The sequence below is a fragment of the Malurus melanocephalus genome, unplaced genomic scaffold (genome assembly GCF_030028575.1).
Source record: "Malurus melanocephalus ecotype Western Australia unplaced genomic scaffold, MMel_1.1 scaffold_262, whole genome shotgun sequence".
Lineage (NCBI taxonomy): Eukaryota > Metazoa > Chordata > Aves > Passeriformes > Maluridae > Malurus > Malurus melanocephalus.
Window position 1 is genome coordinate 632,641 of NW_026623494.1, and position 21,671 is coordinate 654,311.

General features: G+C 38.5%; 1 protein-coding gene across 3 annotated transcripts in view; it reads right to left on the reverse strand.

Moving 5' to 3' along the window:
• Positions 1-21,671, reverse strand: part of FAT3 (FAT atypical cadherin 3) — a 308,169-nt gene that overhangs the window by 126,920 nt on the left and 159,578 nt on the right. For all 3 annotated transcript variants that reach the window (XM_057375897.1, XM_057375896.1, XM_057375894.1), the window contains exon 3: positions 7,964-8,025. In XM_057375897.1, the coding sequence (XP_057231880.1) occupies positions 7,964-8,025 (62 nt within the window). The remainder of the gene's footprint in view (positions 1-7,963; positions 8,026-21,671) is intronic.

Consider the following 21,671-nt stretch of genomic DNA (forward strand, 5'->3'; position numbering starts at 1 on the left):
TTTTTTTTTTTTTTTTTTTTTTTTTTTTAACTGGATCATAATACCAGTTGTTCCCTGCCCGTTTCTAGCAGATTCACTGTCCAGTGAAACACGATTTTGTAAAAAAAATGTATTTGGGGCAGTATTCCACTGTAGATGGTGAATCTCTCATCATATGTTAATGAACTGGGAAAATCAAATATTTTCCACAAGCTGAGGAGGGAATWATTAATATATGAGCTATGCTTTCTTATTTTAATACCAAATAAATTAACACAAGCTTACATTACATCTAYAGAAGAACTATAAGCTATTGGCTCATTCCTATAATCATCAGGCATTCATAACAAAACCCCACAGTTTTACATACTAAATTATGAAGATTTTTTACTTAGGAAGCTCATTAAAGATAGAAAAGAGGACTGCTTTTCTTCATTACTATTGGCATCCCCAATCAATAAAACAGATTAACCAAAGAAGCGAGAGATTTTTAATGCTGGACTAAAATCCTGCCAGGTAAGAACTTCCTTACAGGGTCAGATTAGCTGGATGGCTTAAACACTTTCCCAGAGAGGCCAAAATCAGATACTGTGATATAAATGGTGCACTGAATGAACTGTCAGCAGTGTATTTATCCTTGACATCATCCTGTGCAAAATATTTTTAAGAGAATCAAACTAATCTTGAGAAAAAGAATGAGATTAATATTATCTAAAAAAAATAAGATTGAAATCAACCATTAGCACAAGGCAAGAAAGTAAACAAAGCATCCTCAGGGCTGACTTAAAAGTCTACAAATTTTATAGAAATGTCACAGACATTCTTTACACATCCAGTCTCTCAAGGCTATTGRTATTTCATTAAACAACTGAAATGAGATTAGGGTCATTGCTACTATTGGACATAGACAGACCCATTCTTGCCATTTTCCTTTAGTCTATATATTGTGCCAACAGAGATGTGGGCACTTTTTCCAATGGCTACCAGAATTTAACGTGGAATGCTAAGGATTTAAACACACAGTTCTTGTTGTTTTGGTTTTCTTGCTTTTTTTAAACCAAGCTTAATTTGCCCCAACRTTATAAATTTATAAAGAGATTTTGTCTCTTATTTAATAAGAAAACGAAATTAAAATTTCACATGCATGAAGAGAAGTGTTATTAAGTTCAGTTTTCCCAATGTTTAGGCTTTGTAATTTGTGTTACTTCTCAAGACATTATCTAAAATAAAGGGACATTTGGGAGCTATCGAAATTTGCAATAATAAAAGGGAACAATCTGTAAAAATACAATGCCTTAATTATTCTGCTATTTAAAACTTCTGTTCATTTCTCTTGCACAGAGACCACTCACTAAACAACAGAACAMATAATATTTTCAGGGATGTACTTGGTAATTCATCTTTATCAGATCATGCAAGTTAGAGACAGTATAGCTGAGGACACCACTTATCTCTGCAGACAGATGAATCACACCAGGACTTTTCCCATATTTTGCTGTGTAAGACTTTCTGCCTGAACACACACGAGAAGCAGTGAGCAATGTCATATGCAAATGTGCCTCTGAAAGATAGTTTTAACCTCCAGTCATCTCCTGCCTCTAGACAGTTGCTGGCTATTTCTGAAAACAGCAGCTTGATGGGGAAAAAAAAAAAAAAAAAAAAAAGAAATATCAGGAGGGGAAAGAGGGGAGGGGGGCAATTGCAGCCCATGCATCTCTAGAACGCTGGTGCAGAAGAACCCAGGGTGCAGGATGGAAACCTGCATCATGGGGTGAGTGAGCTCAGTTTGTGCCTCCTAAGCCCAGAACTCATGTCTCTGCTAGATCTACAACCACACTGCCAGGTGGATTTCCCCTCTGCTGATAACCCCAGAAGGATGGAGAGGCACTGTGAGATGAACATGTCTTTGATTTTCTTTAGAACTGTTTGTTTTCTTTTCTTTCTTTACTCCCCACCCTCTTTATCTTGTTTCTCCCTTTCTTTCATGCTTTCCTTTTCTTTTTTCCCCTTAACTTCAGAGTTGACAATGAAGTTCAGTGTGTGACCCTTTAAAGATGACATTGATACATCTTTCATTGCTGTTTTAGAAAGTTGCCTCTATAAACTGTTAAACTAGAAATACTTCCAGGTATCTTAGAAGCAAATACAACCAGCAAACACAACCAGTAACACTATTCAAACTCAAGCTGAAATTAAGAGGCTGTTTACCTAATTTTTAAGCTTCCCTTGCATTTTCTGATAGGCTCCAGTGTTAAAAAGGGAAAGGCATTTGCCTTTGGAGCCATTTAAACCTCAGCCAAAATGTTCAATCAGACACACTGCCTCGTTTTTACACCATCACCAGCATGTCACTGAGAAAAAATGCAGCTTTCTCTGTGAAATGTGGGCAATGCTAAAGAACCATGAAACAAATRCTTACACAGACTTGTAATCCAGGATTTAGGCAATCAGTGTGCTGTAGAGCACTATTCAGCTCCATAAAMCCAATGAACTTCAGCTTTTGTACTTCTGTAAAAATATACAAGAACATATTGCCACACAGCTGCCTATATTCTTCAGAAAACGTCGCCGTTTCTCACACAGGACCACTGACTCCAGGCATCGCCGCTAGCAAAGGCTACAGCCTGACTGAGCAGGCTCAACAGCAAAACAAAGTTAAATYTGTTWAGTTTTTGTGTGGGAGAWKCTGGAGGAAAAGAGGAGGATGGTGGAGAAACAGGCTGGTCCAATGCTGAAGCACCAGTGTGGTGTTTGTGGGAAGAACTGAGAGGTAGTGCTATTTTTAAACGTTGCTTTGTGAGTTTAAAAACTCCTTCTCCACTGCTAACCATGGCCATGAACTTTCCAGCAGCAACTTCCCCTGTGATATTCTGGACCAAATTCCAAGTGGAATAAAATTATAATCCCTCTATCAATATTCCCCTCACAATTACAGCTCCCCATTCAATGAGTAGAAATTTGAATTCTTTTTAGAAGGCTCCAATTACAGCAGATTATCATCCTTCCCTCTAATTACTGCATATAAATACATCCCATGTAACACAGTTTATTGCACCCTTAGTGTACTTACAGTAAATAGAAACCAATATGCTTCATTCAGCCCATGTATTTTGACACTCACATCAGATTTAGCAATTTGTCTTCATTACAACCCCTTGCACCGTTACTGCCATCCTTCTCAGCGCTGTGCTCGAGCTTCGCAGCAGGAAGATTGATGAAGCTTGTGTATACTGATTTGTGACAAAAGCGGGGCACTTGAGAGGCACTGCCACCATTCTGATAGCACTAAGTTGGCTAAAAATTAGCTGCACTAAGCCAATACTCTGCTCCCACTTCTCCTCCTCTTCAATTAGGGTCCATGACTTGGACCAGGAAAGGCTAACACTGCTTTAAGACTATTTTTAAACATATTGCCTTCAATTGCTTTGTCACTTCTGAAGAGATTTATAGTTCTGACCATGCTTATTAACAGCTACTTTTATTCTTTAGGGGCACTTTGAATAGACAAGTTTTTCACCGTGACAAATGTTTAAAAGGTATTTTCTGAATGAATCTACAGTGGTAAATTTAAATAGCTGCTTTAGTGTTTTGGAGGAACAGAAACAATTTTCAAAACTAGCTGATTGASTGAAGAGCCCACACTACATATGCTCATCAGGGGCAGACGAAACAGCCTCAGCACTTAAAAAGCACCAACTTATTATATACCATTATCAAGAGGATGGAGAGGTCAYGTCTCGCTACAGACAATTCATCCCTTCAATCACAAAGTTTCAAAGGCTGTTGCTAGAATTGCACACTGAAGCCTGTAACTCTTCTGGCTCATTCTTTTGCTAAACACAGGTCTTGCCACATAAACTCCCAACAAGCTGAACTGTGGGGGCAGTACTTTGCAGAGACTTTCTGCCTTGGAAGAGCAAGTAACAAAGCCTCTGCAACAGAGTGTTCAGAAACTGCTCAGGGTGAGAAAAAAATGTTCAGATCCGCTTTCTGGGCTGAATGCACAAGCCAGTGAACTGTAGCCTGGATTCCACAATCCTCCCCCATCAAGCTGCACATGTACRCTGGAAAACAGACCAGGAACTATTCATGTTCTGGACATCTCAGAATCAGCTGACACAAAGGTGCAGATGCTGCATGAAATAGTTTAATTTTTATGCTTATTATCAGACCTCCATGATTCCAGCAGCTGTTTGCATAAAATCACACAGTAAAATCACTAGAGTTTGTAAAACTGTCAGCCAGCATCAGGAGGCATCTACAAAAACTGTGGGCAGAAAAAAACCAGCCAGACTGGTTTTATTTATTTTTTTTTTCTTACAGCTCAAACTCCACTAATATTCTCCACTTCTAGCTTATTTTTTTTAGCAAATTAGCAGAGTATRAGAAGAGAAAGTAAAGTGTCAACATAGAAATTACTAGAAGACAACAGATATCCAGAAAAAAAAGTAAAAGAAGGAAAGAACATGCTGTATTCAATAATTGAACAAGAATAAAGTCAAATCACCTGAAACTTGCACCTCACTTGGAAATACATCACTATTCTCATTCACTTGCAAAGCAAGCAGGCAGCTCCCAGGATTACCTTTCCTCTTTCTGATTGTTATTTAAATACTTCATCACAACTATAAAATCTTTGAGAAAGTCTGTGAAATAGAACAAATGCTTTTGGCTTGCTTCATGTGAGAAAGTAATGCAATCAAGTTGTTATTTTCTTCCCATTTCAGGCAGAACCATTCCATTAGTAAGAATCCAGTAAAGCAAGAGACCATCCTGTATAAAATCAGCGACATCCAATTTAAACCTAAGCAGAAAAATTCTACCTGATAACAAGCACTGAATACAAGTTGCAGCTTTGCAAGGCATTATAAATGTGCCAGAATAAAAATTAAGCCCTCAACTTGGAGGCTTAAAAAAGGCATTGCCAAGTGCCACAATCAATGAAAAATCTGTGAGAAGAAAATACCGTTTTTTCCCCAAATGTCAAAACAAACAAATAAACAATCCCCAAAYTATATCACCAAAACAAAGAATAAATCTCAATGATTTTTAAAGGGAGCCCTTTTCTGAATTCTTCATGCATCTTTTGGCTCAGGGTGTAGACATGTTTCTGCACTCACTTTGGAACATACTCTTCGGAAAGTGGAAATCCCGTGACAACAGCCTGAGGTACCATTACAAAAATCCCTGTGGACACAGGTCCATACATGCAATGAAGGCAATTGAAGGAGGAAGGAAGAAGAAATGCATCTCTGACCTGGGCCTCAGTACTTACTCTGCCACAGAATTCTTGTGCACTTATGAGGAGAGTCACCTTTCATACACATGGCAACCTTGAAAATACACATCCAGCTCTTGCTGGAAATTCCTGTTTCCTCTGGAACTGACAGGGACAGGAAACTCTGGAAAAGCAACTCTAAGCCATCACAGGCAGCAGTCTGGAGCTGAGCACGAGCACAACACACAACCACAATGAATAACATCTGCAATCTTATTTCACTTCATTTTCCTAACAACTTCTGTGAAAGAGGTAGAAATACTGTCAGTAATGAAATTTTCCATTTAAATACTGGCAGGGATGTACAGGGTATGGCATGTCCATCAAAGATGGGCTTTTTATTATTAAAAATAATTAAAAAGTTGTATCTAGGAAAGGTCTGTCAGTGCCTCACACACACGGTGGGCCAAGGGGAGCAAGGGYTGCTAGGCTGAGCACTAATCAGGGCTTTTCAAAGGGAGCCAAGTTTGCGCTCTTTAACACCAGACAGACTCCTGCAAGAAGGGTATGAAATGAAGCCGGAAGGGAAACACTGTACTAAGGGGAAACCACGGCTGTCTCGGCAATTAAGGCCTCCCCAGGGGGTTAATTACACAGAGACACACAGGCATTTTAGAAAACGTTTCTCAGTTTGCCACAAGAACAAGCACAGCTTGACCAGCCTGGCTCTGGATCCCAGCCTRTGTGCATATGCGCTCCCAGGAGGCAGCGATGGGCAGCGCTTCAGCAGCAGCTCTAAGGGTCAGTTTTACCATCAGAGTCCAATTCCCTTTCCCACTCACTCTTCCCAGCTGGGTTTTACAATGTGTTTGTCTCCCTGCTCCTGCAGGACACCCTGCTCCTGTGCTTCCTTTCTCCATAGCCTGCCCCCCACTTCACAAGCCTTGGAGCAGCACACCACGTGAATTTCCCTCTCCTGCATCTTCAGCCGTCAGAATCTTGCAGATTGTTATTTTCTCAAGCAAGATGCAATTCAGGGGAAAGAATATATTAACTTGTATTGATGACTAAAGCTGAATTCCTATATGTAACTGATTTTTTTCTTGTTGTTATTAACAGCAGCACTCCCCCATGTGTATGGGAATCCTCTGGAAAATGTGTTTGGCATGTTTCACTCAGATCTCTGAGGCAAACASACAAATCACAGAACTGCAGAATTACAGAATCACAGAATGGTTGATTTTGGAAGGAACCTKCGGAGCTCATCTAGTCCAACCCCCTGCTGAAGCAGGTTCACCTACAGCTGGCTGTGCAGGATCACATCCACTCAGGTTATGAACGTCTCCAGAGAGAGACTCCACAAGCTCTCTGCAGCCTGTTCTAGTGCTCTGTCACCCTCACAAGAAATAGGTTTCTTCCTCATATTCAGATGGAACTTCCTTTTTGTGTCAACTTGTCATCCACCAGGATTATCTGGTCCTTCTCCACAGAGCAAAGGAGACTGATGGACCCAAGATTCTCCTCAATATACATATTTCAAAATCAATTCCCATTTAATACCATTTATGATCTTCTCTGACAGTATAAACTGGAAAGCTTGAAGTTATTGGAACACATGATTATGTTACTAACTTTCCAACTTAAAAAATCCTAAAGAGGAACAAATCCTTKTATTTCCTTCCATTTATTCATGAAACAGAACGTGTAAGAACCTACAGTGAATTATCAAGAAAAAACCCCAACCCAAACTTGCATAGTAATAATCAACCCTTCTCTCCTGTGTTCTGCACTAAGCAAAATAATTTGGGATTTCCAGCAAATAAAAAACCTAATGAATATGCAAACATACATTTTACTACATCTTTCTGTCAGATAGTGGTTGCACTGGGAACTGTTTTGTCCAGATGTTTTATAGCTTGCATGGATTTGAAGAGAATTTCCTAAAATACATAGTAGGGATGATTGATTATGTGGACAAYATGGTTCTTTTTACTTGTACCAACAGGAATCAAGAATTCCTTACTCCACAAACAGACAAAAGAACRGAGCCAAGGAACTTTTACCCAAAGGAAAAAAAACCGCACAGCATGGTGTACAGCAATGTGAAAGAAAACACATGTGGCAAAACCAGTAGTTTACAAGTGTATCGCTCCCTATCCAACACATGTGAGCTACTTATAAAGAGAAACATTCATCAAGAATGCCAAGGGAATGGTTTACATACTCTTTTGCAAAAGGCAGTTTTTAACTTGTAAATTGTTGTGAACAGTCCAAAAAAAAAAAAAAAAAAAAAAAAAAAAAAAAAAAAAAAAAAAAAAAAAAAAAAAAAAAAAAAAATCATTGATTCTGATGATGCAGTAAATGTGAAAAAGGTCAAAGTTCGTTTTCATCCAAATTATCCGTTTGCACATTAGATCCAAGATGCAAAACTTTAAACCTGTTAAACCTGAGTGACTAAAAATCTTGGCAGCATTGGGGTCATTCCACCTATTAAAAAAAAACCAAATTGCTCTGGATTTTCTAAATTTCTGTCAGAAACAAAATTCAAGAACTAGAATAAAATACTTAAGTAGATTAGAGGTGGAAAACAAGTGTTATGCATATTTGTTCAATTTTTTCCTGTGCCTGTGAACTGCAAAATGTTTCATTTCTTCTGTATAATCAGGCAATTCTAAGCTTTGTGTGAATCTGTTATAAATAAAAAAGGAGGATACCACTCACCTGGAATCAGCTAACCTCTTAACATTATTTTCCACTTAAACTTACCTCTAAAAAATGTTCTGCTTGCTGTTCCCGATCCAATTTTCTTGACGTTGTGGTAATCAGACCTGTAAAAAAAAAAAAAAGATAATATTTGATTTTCAATACCCATTGAAAAAAATATGTATCAACCTGAATACAAATTAATTTTTAAAACACTCAAAGGGAAAAAATCTACTTGAAACTGTATCAGACACATATTTCTTGACATATTTGTCAAGCATTTTATTTCTCAGTCCAACCATTACCACTTTCTGACCAACAATGAATCTTTAAAGAAAAATGCTGTGAGAAAAGTAACTGAGAAACAGTTAACTGTGTGTCTACAGTTAACATGCTACATTTATTACAGTGAATGAAAAAATCTCACTAAAGAATCACTATTTGTCTTATGATTAAGAGTTTCAATGAATCATTTGCATTTGACTGAAATCGTTCCGTAAAAAACCTCATTAAAGATTTCAGAGTTCTCAAACAATTAATGGGATAGGATGCTGATTACTTCCACACCAAGAATACTTGACAAAGAAGGTTATTTCAGTAATAACTACTTGTATACATAATGATTTCCAAATGTAATCATTTTAATGCATTAAAGGTTTTGTACTACAATTTCATCAATTTGTTCCATGCTCAAATTGAGTCTTTATTTTAAAGTACCCTTTTACATGAGGATGATCAAGATATGCCTTTTTTAAAGCAATTTATTTTCACGAATGATTAAATTCTTGTGAGATTTATACCAAAGAAAGAAAATGAAACCCTTCCAAAGTTCCCTCAAGAAAAGTGATGCATATCTGCTGTGAACATAGCTTAGTTTTTTATTTTGTTCTTACTAGAGATTTAAGGGAAGATTTGGCTTTTCCCTCACACAAAACATTTATTTGGATATGAAAATGCATCACGTGCTTGTTTTTTGATAGACCAACTTTTCCTAGAGATAAAGCTGATTTTGGAGATGATGCCAGTGGACCAAGCTGTTCTCAAGAATTTGTCATCTCTAAGATTACCAAGGGAAACATGAAAATAAATTCTCCCTGGATTAACTATTCTACTTACTGAATTAATCAGACCAGCCAAGCCTTTAACACAAATCCATGATGACCCTGAATTCCTTATAAACCCCATCAACAACATCTTACATCTACATAAGACTTCAAGTCCCAGGAGGCTTCTATAGCTACAGCTCCTCATATGCTATCACCTTCTCTCAGGAGAAATTCCTTTATATGTTTTGGTGAGAAGAGGAGAAATATTACTTGAAGTAATGGGATGAAATGAGCAAAGGGAAGTGCACTTTGCTTCCAGAATTTCAGCCTCTTTACAAGATATATTAGACCACAGAAGTGACACCCAAGGGGAGGTCACAGAATTTGAGTGCATCATTACAATTACATGGAAGAACCTGGTGCTGGCAAAAAGCTGAAAAAACAAAAAAACTGGTATTGCCTGCATCAGGCAGTTTTAAGTATTCAAAACTGTTTCACCATATGCGAGACATCTATCTCCTCACTGCAGGAGTTTAAATAGACATGACAGCACAGATGATAAATTGRTGTTCATGCAAGATTCCCCCATGTCTACAAAGTATGAAAAGATATGGGCAAGAAATTCCTAATTATGAAAGAAGTTCAGCTCCAATAAATTGATAAAGTAAAAATTTCAAATTCGAAACATCCCTATTCATCACATACATGCATGGTCACTATGGATATTTATCAAGCACAACCCAGTCACAGTAAGGAAGATGGTAATTTTTACATTATCTTCCACTTCCTTAATTCCTAATGTGTGATTGTGAACTCTACCTTCTTTTTTCTTAAACAAGAAATCTCTAGCTGTAAATTAYAGAAGCTCTCTGTCCTCATCATCTTCTTCAGCCAGACAAATTCACATTCCTTTCAAAGACCAAGAGCTAACATTTGCAATGGAATGTCATGAAATCATAAAATGAAAACTTGTCTTTCATTGGTAAACCTAAACCAACTACTACTACTGTTCCTCCTCACAAAACTACTGTTACCACAAAGGAGAGCTTTTGTTTCCCTTTGTTAAATGTAGAGCCTTTTTCAGTGCAACAGTGAAAATTTAGACCTGAGTTTTCTTCTAAAAGAGGTACAGGAATACATAGCAAGTCTCTACGATAGAACTGCCTGTGTTTTAAATGTAGCAGGTCTTACAAGATTTAACACACAGATTTAACAGCAGATCCTAAAGGGGGCAGGCAGCAGACCATCACCMTCACAGCTCTGCAGACCTGATCGTRGASYATGTTGTTTGTGAGCCATCACAACTGCTTGTTTTTGCTTTAAAGACAGTTCTACATACAACGCCCATTCTGGGCAGTTAAATCAGGTTGTTAAATTGTTGTGCAGAAATAATTCCTGTGTGTTTGCAGTTCTGGGGCCTTTAGCTTTTCCTCCTGTTCTCTGAGGAACTGTCCCACCCGACACCCATGGTGGCCTCACTGCAGTATCGTGGCTGCTCACTGTCACACATTCCTGAAGTCAGGGGTAGATCATGCCGTCCAACACTACTGCTCAAAATATAACTACACATCAAACCAGGTCCCAATTAATTGATATTAGTATTTATCTAATTATTGTAATATATTGGTATGGATATGAATCTGGTTATTTCAGGTTACAAAACTGTATTTCAAGAAATTATGAAGAGTAGTTGTCAAAACTGGAAAAAAATGTGCCATTTATTTGTAAGACTACAGCTTTACCAGTCTAGTCTCAAAGAAATTAACTTTCTGAGTTTTATGAAAATCTTGCTGTTGTTCTCCCTCCTATATTCACTMMTCTAYGCCACAGATACACAGTAATAGCAAWRTTYAGTAGGATGTTAAACTTTGTTTTCAAGATATTGGGGCAACTGAGAGAAACTTGACTTTGCACAAGAGACCATATCCCAGTTTTAGTTCTTATCTAACTGTATTGAATTGTCATACTCTGTTATGGTGCAAAGGCATTATCTAAAGAAAATAACTCAGAGAGAAAAATAAACCCACGGAAATTGTGTTAGGTTGCATGCCTGGTTATGATAGAAAGTCGCAAGGGGACAATGATAAAAGATCACCCTTCCTTTGTTTCGTATCTTCAATATGTGCTGTAGCCCTTATAGACACAGCCATATGGACAACTCTCCAAGGCCAGCTGGGAAATACACATTTATCAAAAAATAGGCAAATCCACTAACAAGCTTCAGAAGTTGTYGCACACCTCTCAAATGGTTTCTCTCAAATTTCCAGGGAAACATCATGGTCCTGCTAAGGGCAGGAGATATTTATAACTGTGATCTTTAACAATATCCACAAAAGCGAAGAGGAAAACTGTATTTGATAGAGAAGTTATTTACAATAAAACATTCCACTTGCAAACAAGGTTATGWCATTCTGCTCACAGAACTTCATAGTTTTCTTTGATTTTTTGAGTTAGAACATCTCTCTCTTCACTCTGGCACATCTGTTCTTCAGACCATATAAATGAATTATTTTGTTTAACTCCAAAACATTKCTTGGCCCAGTATTTCAGCTTGGAGATAACTTGCTATGAAGGACCTTGGTATTATTATACAACTTCCTTTTCTATGATATGTCACTTTTTCTGTTGGAGTGTTTTCCCCATCTTAATAAATGAATACCTATTGTTCTCCTCCTATTACAGAGTTTGGAAATGCTGGAAGGCGAAAAGCTCACTCTACACAACATGTCCCATAATTCTGCAGGACCGTCACAAGTCCCAGCTGACACAGACAGAAGAATATCCTTCAAAACCTCACAGTACACTGGAGAAGACCATCACTGTCTCCCAAATCATTCCTCTGCAAAAGGAAATTGAGCATGTAGATGGAGAAGAAATGGCCATGTTCTTCATCCCGTCAGTTTATAATGTGGATGGGATACTGAGATGTAGGGTGGGCAACAAGGCAGACCAGCCTTAGTTCTTAGATGCAGCCTCAGCCACACAGAAGAAAGAACAGGACCAGCACAAAGAAATCCTGACAATTCAGCCAATAAATCACCCTCTACAATCTTCAGCCAATGCATCATCTTGCAAAMAAAGCACCAGTTAAAAGGGCTCAGATGTGTGATTGAGACATTTGAGCAAAACTTAGCACTGATGCCGGGGATAATACATKTAGCACATTGAGATGTGCTAAAGGAGGAAAAAGCTCAGTGAAACAGATCAGAACCCACCTGAGTGACTTTATACTTGCAATCAATGAAGCACACAATTACCACAGTGCAAATAAAGAAATGTAACTTATTAGCARACAGTAACTTGGTGACAGGTCTGATGTCACAGGAGTAAAGCCAGGCATGTGTGTGGATGATTGCACAAGTCTGCATCACTGAACATGACATAAAATCARGAGTAGTTACAAATTCAACAGTATGGATAATGCTTTACAATTTTTAAATATTTTTTTTCAAAATCTGATGACAATCAAAGTGAAGGATTTAATCCATACTCTGCCTTCAGTTAGCTCTCGTTTCACAGAAGGGTGCTCACAGAAATAAAGCCTGTGTGCCTGTGTGTGCTGAAGTAGACAGTGCTATGCAAATACATACATATATACTGCACGTACAGTCAAATATTAGACCATGTATATRCATGTGGGTGACATTATGCATCTACCTCCTAAGTTGAATATTAAAAGTTATCCTAAAATGCACATAATTTACAGAGGTATATTTAGCTCTGAGGTTTACTGATGTTCATTCTTTCCCTATATATATGCATTATTTGAAGTATTTTTGTTGGAAATATAATTAATTCTTTAATTCAAATTTCTTCTGTGGATTTAGCCACAGAAAATTCATAAAGGGCAGTTGGGTGCAAAGGCTATGGCAGAAGAAATCTTGAAGCACTGGGGAGCTTGAACAGTATTACACAGAGGGAAACACGGCTGTGGGTTTGCTTCTTCTGATGCTTATTCTCTGCACATCCAGAAGAGCTCACGGCTTTAGGTGTGATAGTAACTAAACTGACCCCTGACTTTGAAGAAATTCACATATTTTTCAGCACTATGGCACTTAGGGACCAAAAATTAGTTTGCCACAGGCTATTTTCTGAYACAGATTGAATTTCCCTAATATGGCTGTGAAGCCAAGGAGAGTTCAATAGCCTTCTCCTTATGAAATTAAATTATTTTCATTCAACCKGTGGATGGATAACCTTACCTGAGCTGTTTCCTGAAGTACTGCTTAAAAGATAACAGAATCTGGTATGGAAAGACAGCATATTTTACTGCTATCTCTGAAAGTGCTGCACATTTTATAGTATAAAGACTATTTTTTTTAAATAAATGAAATTCTGAAGAACTCCTTTATTGATTTCTCATTCTCAAACTTTGTTTAGGTGAAATATGAAAGATGTGCAAGACAGGTACAAGCAGGCTAAAGTAAAAGAAGCCAAATAAATATTTATTTGTTTTAAGCTGAAGGCTGAGTGTCTTCATAAGAGATAGGAAGCTGAGAAAGAAAGCAACATCATCCCCTTCCTTGGCAAACAATTAATAGGATAAAATTTACTGCATGTTTTGCTGTCCATTRTTAACTTATTTTCCTGCTCTGCATATTCATAAAACACATTTATTAAGAAAATACAAGTGTGGATGGGCTGGAAGAATGACAAGGGACTTCAAGTTATTATGGAGTGTTTAAACACAACCTCACAACATTCTGCTTGGCTCCAAGTCATAGCAGTGCGTGCTTTACAACCCTTCCTACTCACAGTGGAGTTAGGATCTTTGCCTAGGAATTCCAGGYAGCACAGGGCCATATATGTCCTGTGACACACACAAACAGAAATGATCTGGATGGATTTGCCGAGGTCTCATCTGAAAGATTCCTCGTCCCTAGGCGATGAGGGAGACTTTCTCCCCTGTCAGATATTGATCCTCATTTTCAAAGAGAACAATTTACAAATGGAAACATGAATATAAAAATCCTACACCTTTCTCCACAGAGCTCTTGCGCCCTGTGAGATGCTCCGAGCATCCTGTGACACTGCTCCTATCCTGTCACAGTCCAAAGCAGATGTGTTTCCCAGTCTGCCTTTCTCAAATACTGTAAGGAACAAGAATACAGAAAGAAAACCACAAGAAGATATCAAAGGAAACATTCTGTAGAGTTACATTTGAAAGCACTGCTTGGAAAAATAATGCCTTGGGATTRTTTGCTGGAAATACAGGCCTTTTAACCCAACCAGTTAAACAGACAAAAGGAATAAGTAAAACAAACACTGTTTCTACAAAAACGTTCCATAAATTCAGTGACTGGTTATACACACCRCTCATTCACCAAAGCCCCAGGGCTGAATCGGCAGAAATTCACATGGGAGTTTATAGGTTTACTAGAAATCTGAAATATTTATTAACATTACACACAAAGGTATGAAACACAGCCTCTCCATGCATTTATGAGCACGGAAGCGAGTACGCAGCTGCTGAGAAACACAGCTATCAGCTGTCAACTGTCCCACTACTCTTTGAAAGTGAATTTAAGTCTTTTTGGATGGATAAAAAAAGGGGCAGTCACAATAAATAGCATTAGGAGTTGTGCCATATATTCAGGAACGTAAAACTATTGCATGCTCCTAACCATAGAAATGTCGAAATGAATAGCAATAACCAGGGTAATTCTATTATCCACAGGCAGCGAGAGGCATTGTAAACACTCTAACAGCACATTCATCTCCTGCAATAAATTAGGGATCGACAAAGCAAAATTGAATTTCAAAGATAAATTGTAGAAAACGACACACATTTTACTTGGAGATGTAAACAAACATATCATTTTATATAATTACACATGTAAACCTCTAATTTAGAAAGACTGTATTCTGATCTAAATGAATGATACTTCACTGAACAAGAAAGAGAACCCACCAGGCAAGCCTGTGCAATTACGTGGAGGACTGCTGCTTTATTGTTTTTCCTGAGGTGACAATGAGAGTGAAACGACCTTTTTGAAACAAGCTAGGTATAAAAAATGATTGCTTTTTAAAAACAGTTACATTTTCTAATGCATGGTTATGCCTGGGATAAAAAAAAAAATAAGAAGGGAGAATMTAAAACAAAACCCTTTTGTTCCTCTTTGGCTGTCCCTTCTGTCACTCGTTAGAGTTCCATCAGCTGATTGCTGAAAATATCAAAACTCTAAACGAAATGCACAGCAAACATTCACTTCAACGAAGATTTTGGATTATGCTTTCCTTTAAAGGCAGATACTGGCTTTTTTTTTTTTTTTTGTTCCTAGAATATGTTTAAAGTGACAATATGCTGTGCCAGTCCGTTCCGCCTGTAAAACAGGGGACTCAGAGGGACTCCCTTTCATTCTTTAAAGCTCAGCCCGTGCAGTCCTCGGGAACTGCAGGCAAAGCCACTACTCTTCTAAATATTCTCCACTTGTGGAGTGGCCAGKTTTTCTGTTCTCTGTATTTGTCCTGGAAGGTTGTTAGTGAACACGGCTGTTGAATCCCCTGGTTTCCAGATTGCATTTATGAACMATTTGCACCTTCATTTTGGTCAACTAAACAAGACAAGCTGCATTGGCTTTCTCTCATCCAATGAATTTGCCATTACCTTTCCTGAATTACAGTTCCAGCCTTCATCCTTCCTAAGCCGGATGGATTCAGAATGCTGTGCTCCAGATCATGTCTACACAGCCACACTAAAACAGCCTAACTACTGATTCCTGGGGATGCATCTAGCAGGAGGCAACAGTCTTGTATCAGCCCTCAAATACACTGTTTTGGTCACTCCATTAATGAATTTCTACTTTTCAAACTTGTGGAGATCCTTTCTTTGTTTTTTTCTTTTTTTTTTCTCCTTTTTCCCCAAACCCTCCAATTTGGATGATGCCTTCCAACTCTGGATGAGAGCAAACTCCCTCTTTTGAAGTCAGCATCACTGAAGAAACCACCAAATAAGATCATTTGTCTGGCCAATACTTGTGATAATCTGTTAATGCATGCCCTTCAGCATGCAAATTCCTTATTCAAGACTCATCATTTTTATTTCCTCTTTAGCCAGGCCCATACGCAATATCAATTCGACAATTAATCTCCACGTCCTCATGCCTCATAAATTCTGCAGTGCAACCGTATCAAATGCATTACTGAAATCCATGTAGATGACATACAAAGTATTTCTTAGAACATCATTTATCTTATCCATGACATCAAGATAGGCTTATATGATTTACTTCTGGTAAACACATGAGCACTTTTATCCTGCTTTCTATTTATTTTCCTGTTTTTAATTATACTGTCCTTCAAAATACGTTTGAAAGCCTTGAAGCTGACAGAGGTCAGACAAATAGTTCTGTGACTGTAAGGCTTATTTCTTCACCTTGTCTTCCTGCTCTTTGCTGATGACATTTTATTTATTATCTCCCAGCTGCTTGGCTTAAATCTCAGATTATATAATACCCCTTGTAGTATTTTACACAACACAACCTTGTGTTGTGTTTTATAATACTCCTGTTAGTTATAGTAATTAGTAATTAGTTATAATAGTTACTTGCTACAGGAGTTGTGTTTAAGGTGCCAGTTCTTTCACATTTCTGGAGCAGAAATTATAGTTATGCACACTTGTTAAAGAGTGATGGCAGTGAGTTGCGTTTGGCCAAGAAGAAGCCAAATTTAAGCTTGCTGTGGACAGCAGGATGGGGTCTGCAAASGTTACTGTACCACACCACATCAATATCTATCCATGGTCACTTGGGACTGAAAAGAGCTTCAGGTGTCTCAGTGATGAACTCACGTGGGATGAAACTCAAAGTGCACCCCGAAATGCCTGCCCTCTGCAATGATCMCTCAGGACCCACCCCTAAGGTTGCAGACACAGTCTGCAATCCACAGCTGCAACATTGAAATAATATTTAATGTGCCCAAGCTGCACTGGCCCCTGCAGCACAAGTGATGAGCAATTTCTCCGCAGTGTCAYTGTCGCCTGAGTCATCTCTGGGGSCTGTGAGGCTCTGGAACAAGGGAGCAAATGCCCTTGAGGGAGTGTCCCACAGGGGCTTAGCTCTTCTAAAACACTTCACACATAAGTTCATGCTGTGTGGSATAAGAAGGTTTTCAAGTTAAATTCTTTAACTTAGGCTCAAACAAATACATAAGAAATAGCACTCGTATCTTCTTTTGCTTTTTTTCCTTCAGAAGCGCAGTGCCACCTAAAACCTAATTGCTAATACGATGCCTCAGCACAGATTTTAACATCCCCCTGCATCATTTTCATTTTCAGGGAGAAATTACAGAATTCTATTTGGGTTATAATTAGCATATCATTATTAGTGGCAGGAATAGCTATAAATATATCTTACTGGTGGCTAGCTCAGTAACCAGCACACACCATCATTAAACAATTTTCTTCAATTYCTTTGTGCACAAAGGCCTTATAATTCTGCAAAAGTGGCGACTGAGCCTAACTAGACTCTGGATATAATTTATGCTAATTAATTTCACTGTTTGCAGGAACGAAGACTTATATAATATCTGCAGCAGGGGTGGTGTCACTTTCAGTGGAAAGGGGCTAGGCAAATATTCTGCCCCGTGGGCCTGGATACATTGTGAATTCTTGTTCAATCTCTTTCTCTGGTATGTTATGACAGAAGAAGGAAAAAAGAATAATAAAAAGGTCTCCCAATGTATGCTTTTGTATAAGATATGCACAGGTCACAACATGATGATGTCCCGGTATTTTCCCTTCTCAATTGTGGAGGAGGTGCAGTGGGTGTGCAGGGCACAGCTGTCATTTTCTCACCCTAATCTACACACCCTCATTGCCTTACAAAGAGAAGTGATTCTGCATGTTTCCCTCAACCAAGCATGTGCTCAACACAGGAAAAACAACACCAGCTTTTTTCCCAAATGCATTTTAAAAAAAAAAAAAGGTTCCAATCCTTCACAACCATCAGCTGTCTTCAACTTAGTAAAACCACAGCGCTGGAGGACTGATGCATTTTGCTACCTGCTTGACCTTCCCCAGGTCAAGTCAATCTCACCTTCATCCTAATAAGAAAATGATTCATCAGCGAGGTGATCTTGCTGATTTGAAGGCAGAACACAGAAAGAAGTCTCTCAGAAAAGACATATGGCCCTGTTTCATTACATGCAACTCACACTCAGCACTGCCAAGATCTGCCGCCCTTCCCAAGGTGGTCTCCTGCCTGAGAAACCACACTGAGACACCTCTGTTACATTTCCAACTCACCCTCTGTCTTAGTGTGTAACCTTGCATGGGGAATTTTATGTCTCTCTGCTTCAGTTTCCCCTTCTGTAAAAATGGGATAATGGGCATCTTTCTTTGTAAAGTGCCTTGTGACCGAAAAGGAAAAAAAAAATGCTTCTGTAAGATACTATTAACTAACAGTATCATAAAGCTCACTTATAACAGCGCTAGGTATTTTCTAAAATTTGCYCTTTTTTGCTTCTCTGAACATTGTTTTACGCACTGTTATCAAAGGGTATTAGGATACAGTATTAGGAATGACCCCCACTTCAGTGCTCAGCACATAACAAATAGTAAAAATGCACAGCAAAACTAGAACAGGAACAAAAGCTGCTTTTCTCTGCAAAGCCAGCCCAGTGCCCCACCCTTGTGAAATCCTTCAAGTAAATCCAGCCTCCTTAGTTGGCTCCCTCTTGCACATTTTCCTTTTAGAAATATGATGGAAATGGATGAAACAGGAATGGAAACAGGTATGTGTGAAAGCACTCAAAGAAACAAGTCAGGTTTAAAAGAATGGTCYATACTGCTAAAACCAGGAGACATCTGGGGGAACACGCTGTTTACATCCGGGCACAGGTTTATATCTGGTAAGGTCCCAGCACTGACCTGCCAGCAGGACATCTGTTGTTTAGTAGTAGGAAGAGGGTTACAAGGTTCCAGCACATCATCTACAGAAAAGGATGGATGATGGCCCTGAAGATATRCAAGATGAGCTGAAGAGAGTCAGCAATGAGTTACAGAAGCAGAAACAAGCAAAATTGCAGTGCAAAGGTAATTGTTAATTTGTAAATGTTTTAAAAGACTGGTTTAAAACTCAGTTCTTTTGTCAGTCAAGAAGAAYCCAAGAGACACAGTGAGGACTTCGGTTTCCCCTAAGAGTCATCTTGGCCCCAGAACTTGGATACATATGCCTTGGTGTACAGAATATGAGAGTGCGAGTAAAAAAAATCAACCTACAGATCAAGTTAAATAAAATAAAATGCCCTTCTCCCTTCWCAAGGTCTCACACTGAGTTTTGTTGCGATTAATTGTGACACTCTTATCCCAGCTAGTTGTAATCTAGACAACTTCTCACTAAAATGGATGTCATGTTTAACTATCCTGCTGACCACAAGCGGAGGAGAGCCATGAGGATAATACATACACCCATTGTGAAACCCATTCTGTGCTAGCCTATCATGGCTCAAAAGCTGGTTGTTATTGCACCACTGGATACAAAGGCTCCGAGGCAGAGTGGGATGCTTGGTGTGCTCATTTGCATCTCATTACCCAGCATGCTCTTCCTCCTCAGTGCTATTTTCATAGTGGCATTGTTGTCCGAGCCCTGGGAACAAGTGAAAAGATTTGGTGACTTTGGATGCATGCAGTTCTTTTCTACTTGCTTCGCTCTCCCTTTATAATGAAAGGCTTTGCAAAGYGGTGAAAATGAATCGATTTTCCATTTTTAAGTCTGTATGGGTGTGGGYTTGTTATTTTTAGTTTGATTTTTGTTTTGGGKTTTTTTTCCCAGTAGTTTAAACTATGAGAAGCAAATCTTGAATAACAAATAAGATTACAGAAATATGAGCCTAATGTTCCTCTCTACGAGGCACTCAAGCATGAAGGTTTTGATCGAAGAGTAAGAAATGAGATTTAACTTCCTTCTGATTTAAGTTTCATTTGTACAAAGAACCTGTTTCAGCAAAATGTGATTGCAAGCTCATTATTCAGTGAAGGGCAAATATCTTCAATTGCAATCTAGTAAGATCAGCAGCTTTTTCTGTGTTACAAGCCTCAATGAAGAGAACTGAACATACTGGCTTCTGTCATTGTCTGCATCTGAGACTGTGATGATTTCACCCTGTCCAATTCATTTCAAAAGCTGCAGCTTCCAATTAAATGTATAAGTTGTCAGCCAGAGTAAGTGTCTATCATTTCAGCCAGATCAGTTTTGGTTTCTGGCAGTTTTACTGCATCAAAGGGTTGATTTACAGATCAGTAACGTTTTTTTTTTTTCAGTACTGAAGGGAAGAAAACTGCTTCAAACATGGGACTCAAAACAACACTAAGTTACCTGTTTTCCATAGTTTTCAATATGTTTTAACAAGTTGGAAATAAAACTTCATTCCTCAGTGACTCGATAGTTTTCAACACGCTCTTAAAAATAATTACAAAAAATGAACTCCAYGCAAATCTAAGAACTTTAACATCATGTTATTTAACAAAATCTAGCACACGAAGATTACATTGTACCCTATAAATGTCAACGAATTCAGCACCAAAACCCTGTGTGAGGTATGAGATTAGCCCCTTGTTGGGTTAAACAGATTTCTCCCATTTTACAGATAAGGAATTTTAGCACTAAAACTATAACCGTGTGTTGAAGACTGGTGSTGTGCATAGCAGAAGCACATTTAAAACACTTCAGTCTCTCAGGTTCATGTTTTAAGAAGATGAACAATTTTGAGAGTCCTTCTTGAGATAAAAAATGGGTAAATGTAGGTAAAAATAATACACAAATACTTGACATAGAGTCTCTGTGCAAGGAAAAACTATGAGTCTTGGGGTTTTTAAGCCTAAAACTCAGTACCTCCTTAAAACATGCAGAGCATTTGCTCCTTGGGCTCCTTGTGGCTGAGTGGCATTTCACAGCAGGATCCTGTGACGATGCTTTGAAGTGTTTGTGCTGTATAACCCCTTGATGAACCAATTAGGCCTCATCACTCACCCAAATTATTCTTTTTACTTGCAGTATTGTTTTTACAGCAATAGCACAGCCCTAAATCTAGAAACTGGCCCGGTAGGATCTGAAAGGATCAGGTTTTATCTGCTGTAGGTAATGTTTGGTGAAATTGAAACAAACWAGAGGTAAAAGGTAAATGGATTAGGTTTTTAGAACATTGTAAGATGGAGTAAATCACTATCAGGCAGCTTTTTAACATCCTGTATCTACGGAGGCACACTGAGCTAAGAGCTGCTGTGTGGGGAATCACAGGACACAGGAGTTGGGAACAGAAATTTGACTCTGCTTGGCAGCTGGGATGGAGCTGCACCAGAGTCAGGACAGCCACAGATCCAACCCCATGAGCAAAACCCCACTGTTTTCAAAAGGGCTGTGATATCTGGTAACAGCGACAGAGTGCACTGCTGAGAACCTGGGCAATCCTACTTCAAAGAGCAGTGAYCATCCAAAATCAGGAGTGCACAGAGAACCACAACGGCCTTTTCTCTTCCAGAAGAAATGCTTGTATGAGCAGGCAGAAATCAGTCAAGGTRGCCACAGTGTAAAGTAGCAAAATAATCAACAAGAGTTCATTAAAAAGTGAAATGAGCACACAGTTCATTAGAAGTTCACTATGACACCCAATGCCCCAAGATAATTTTGCTTTGTCAGATAAAGGAAGGAGGAYAAATTGGTGAGAGTAAATGTATTTTTAGTGCATGGATTTTTCCAAGAGTCAGTAATATTTCTGCAGCCACAAAA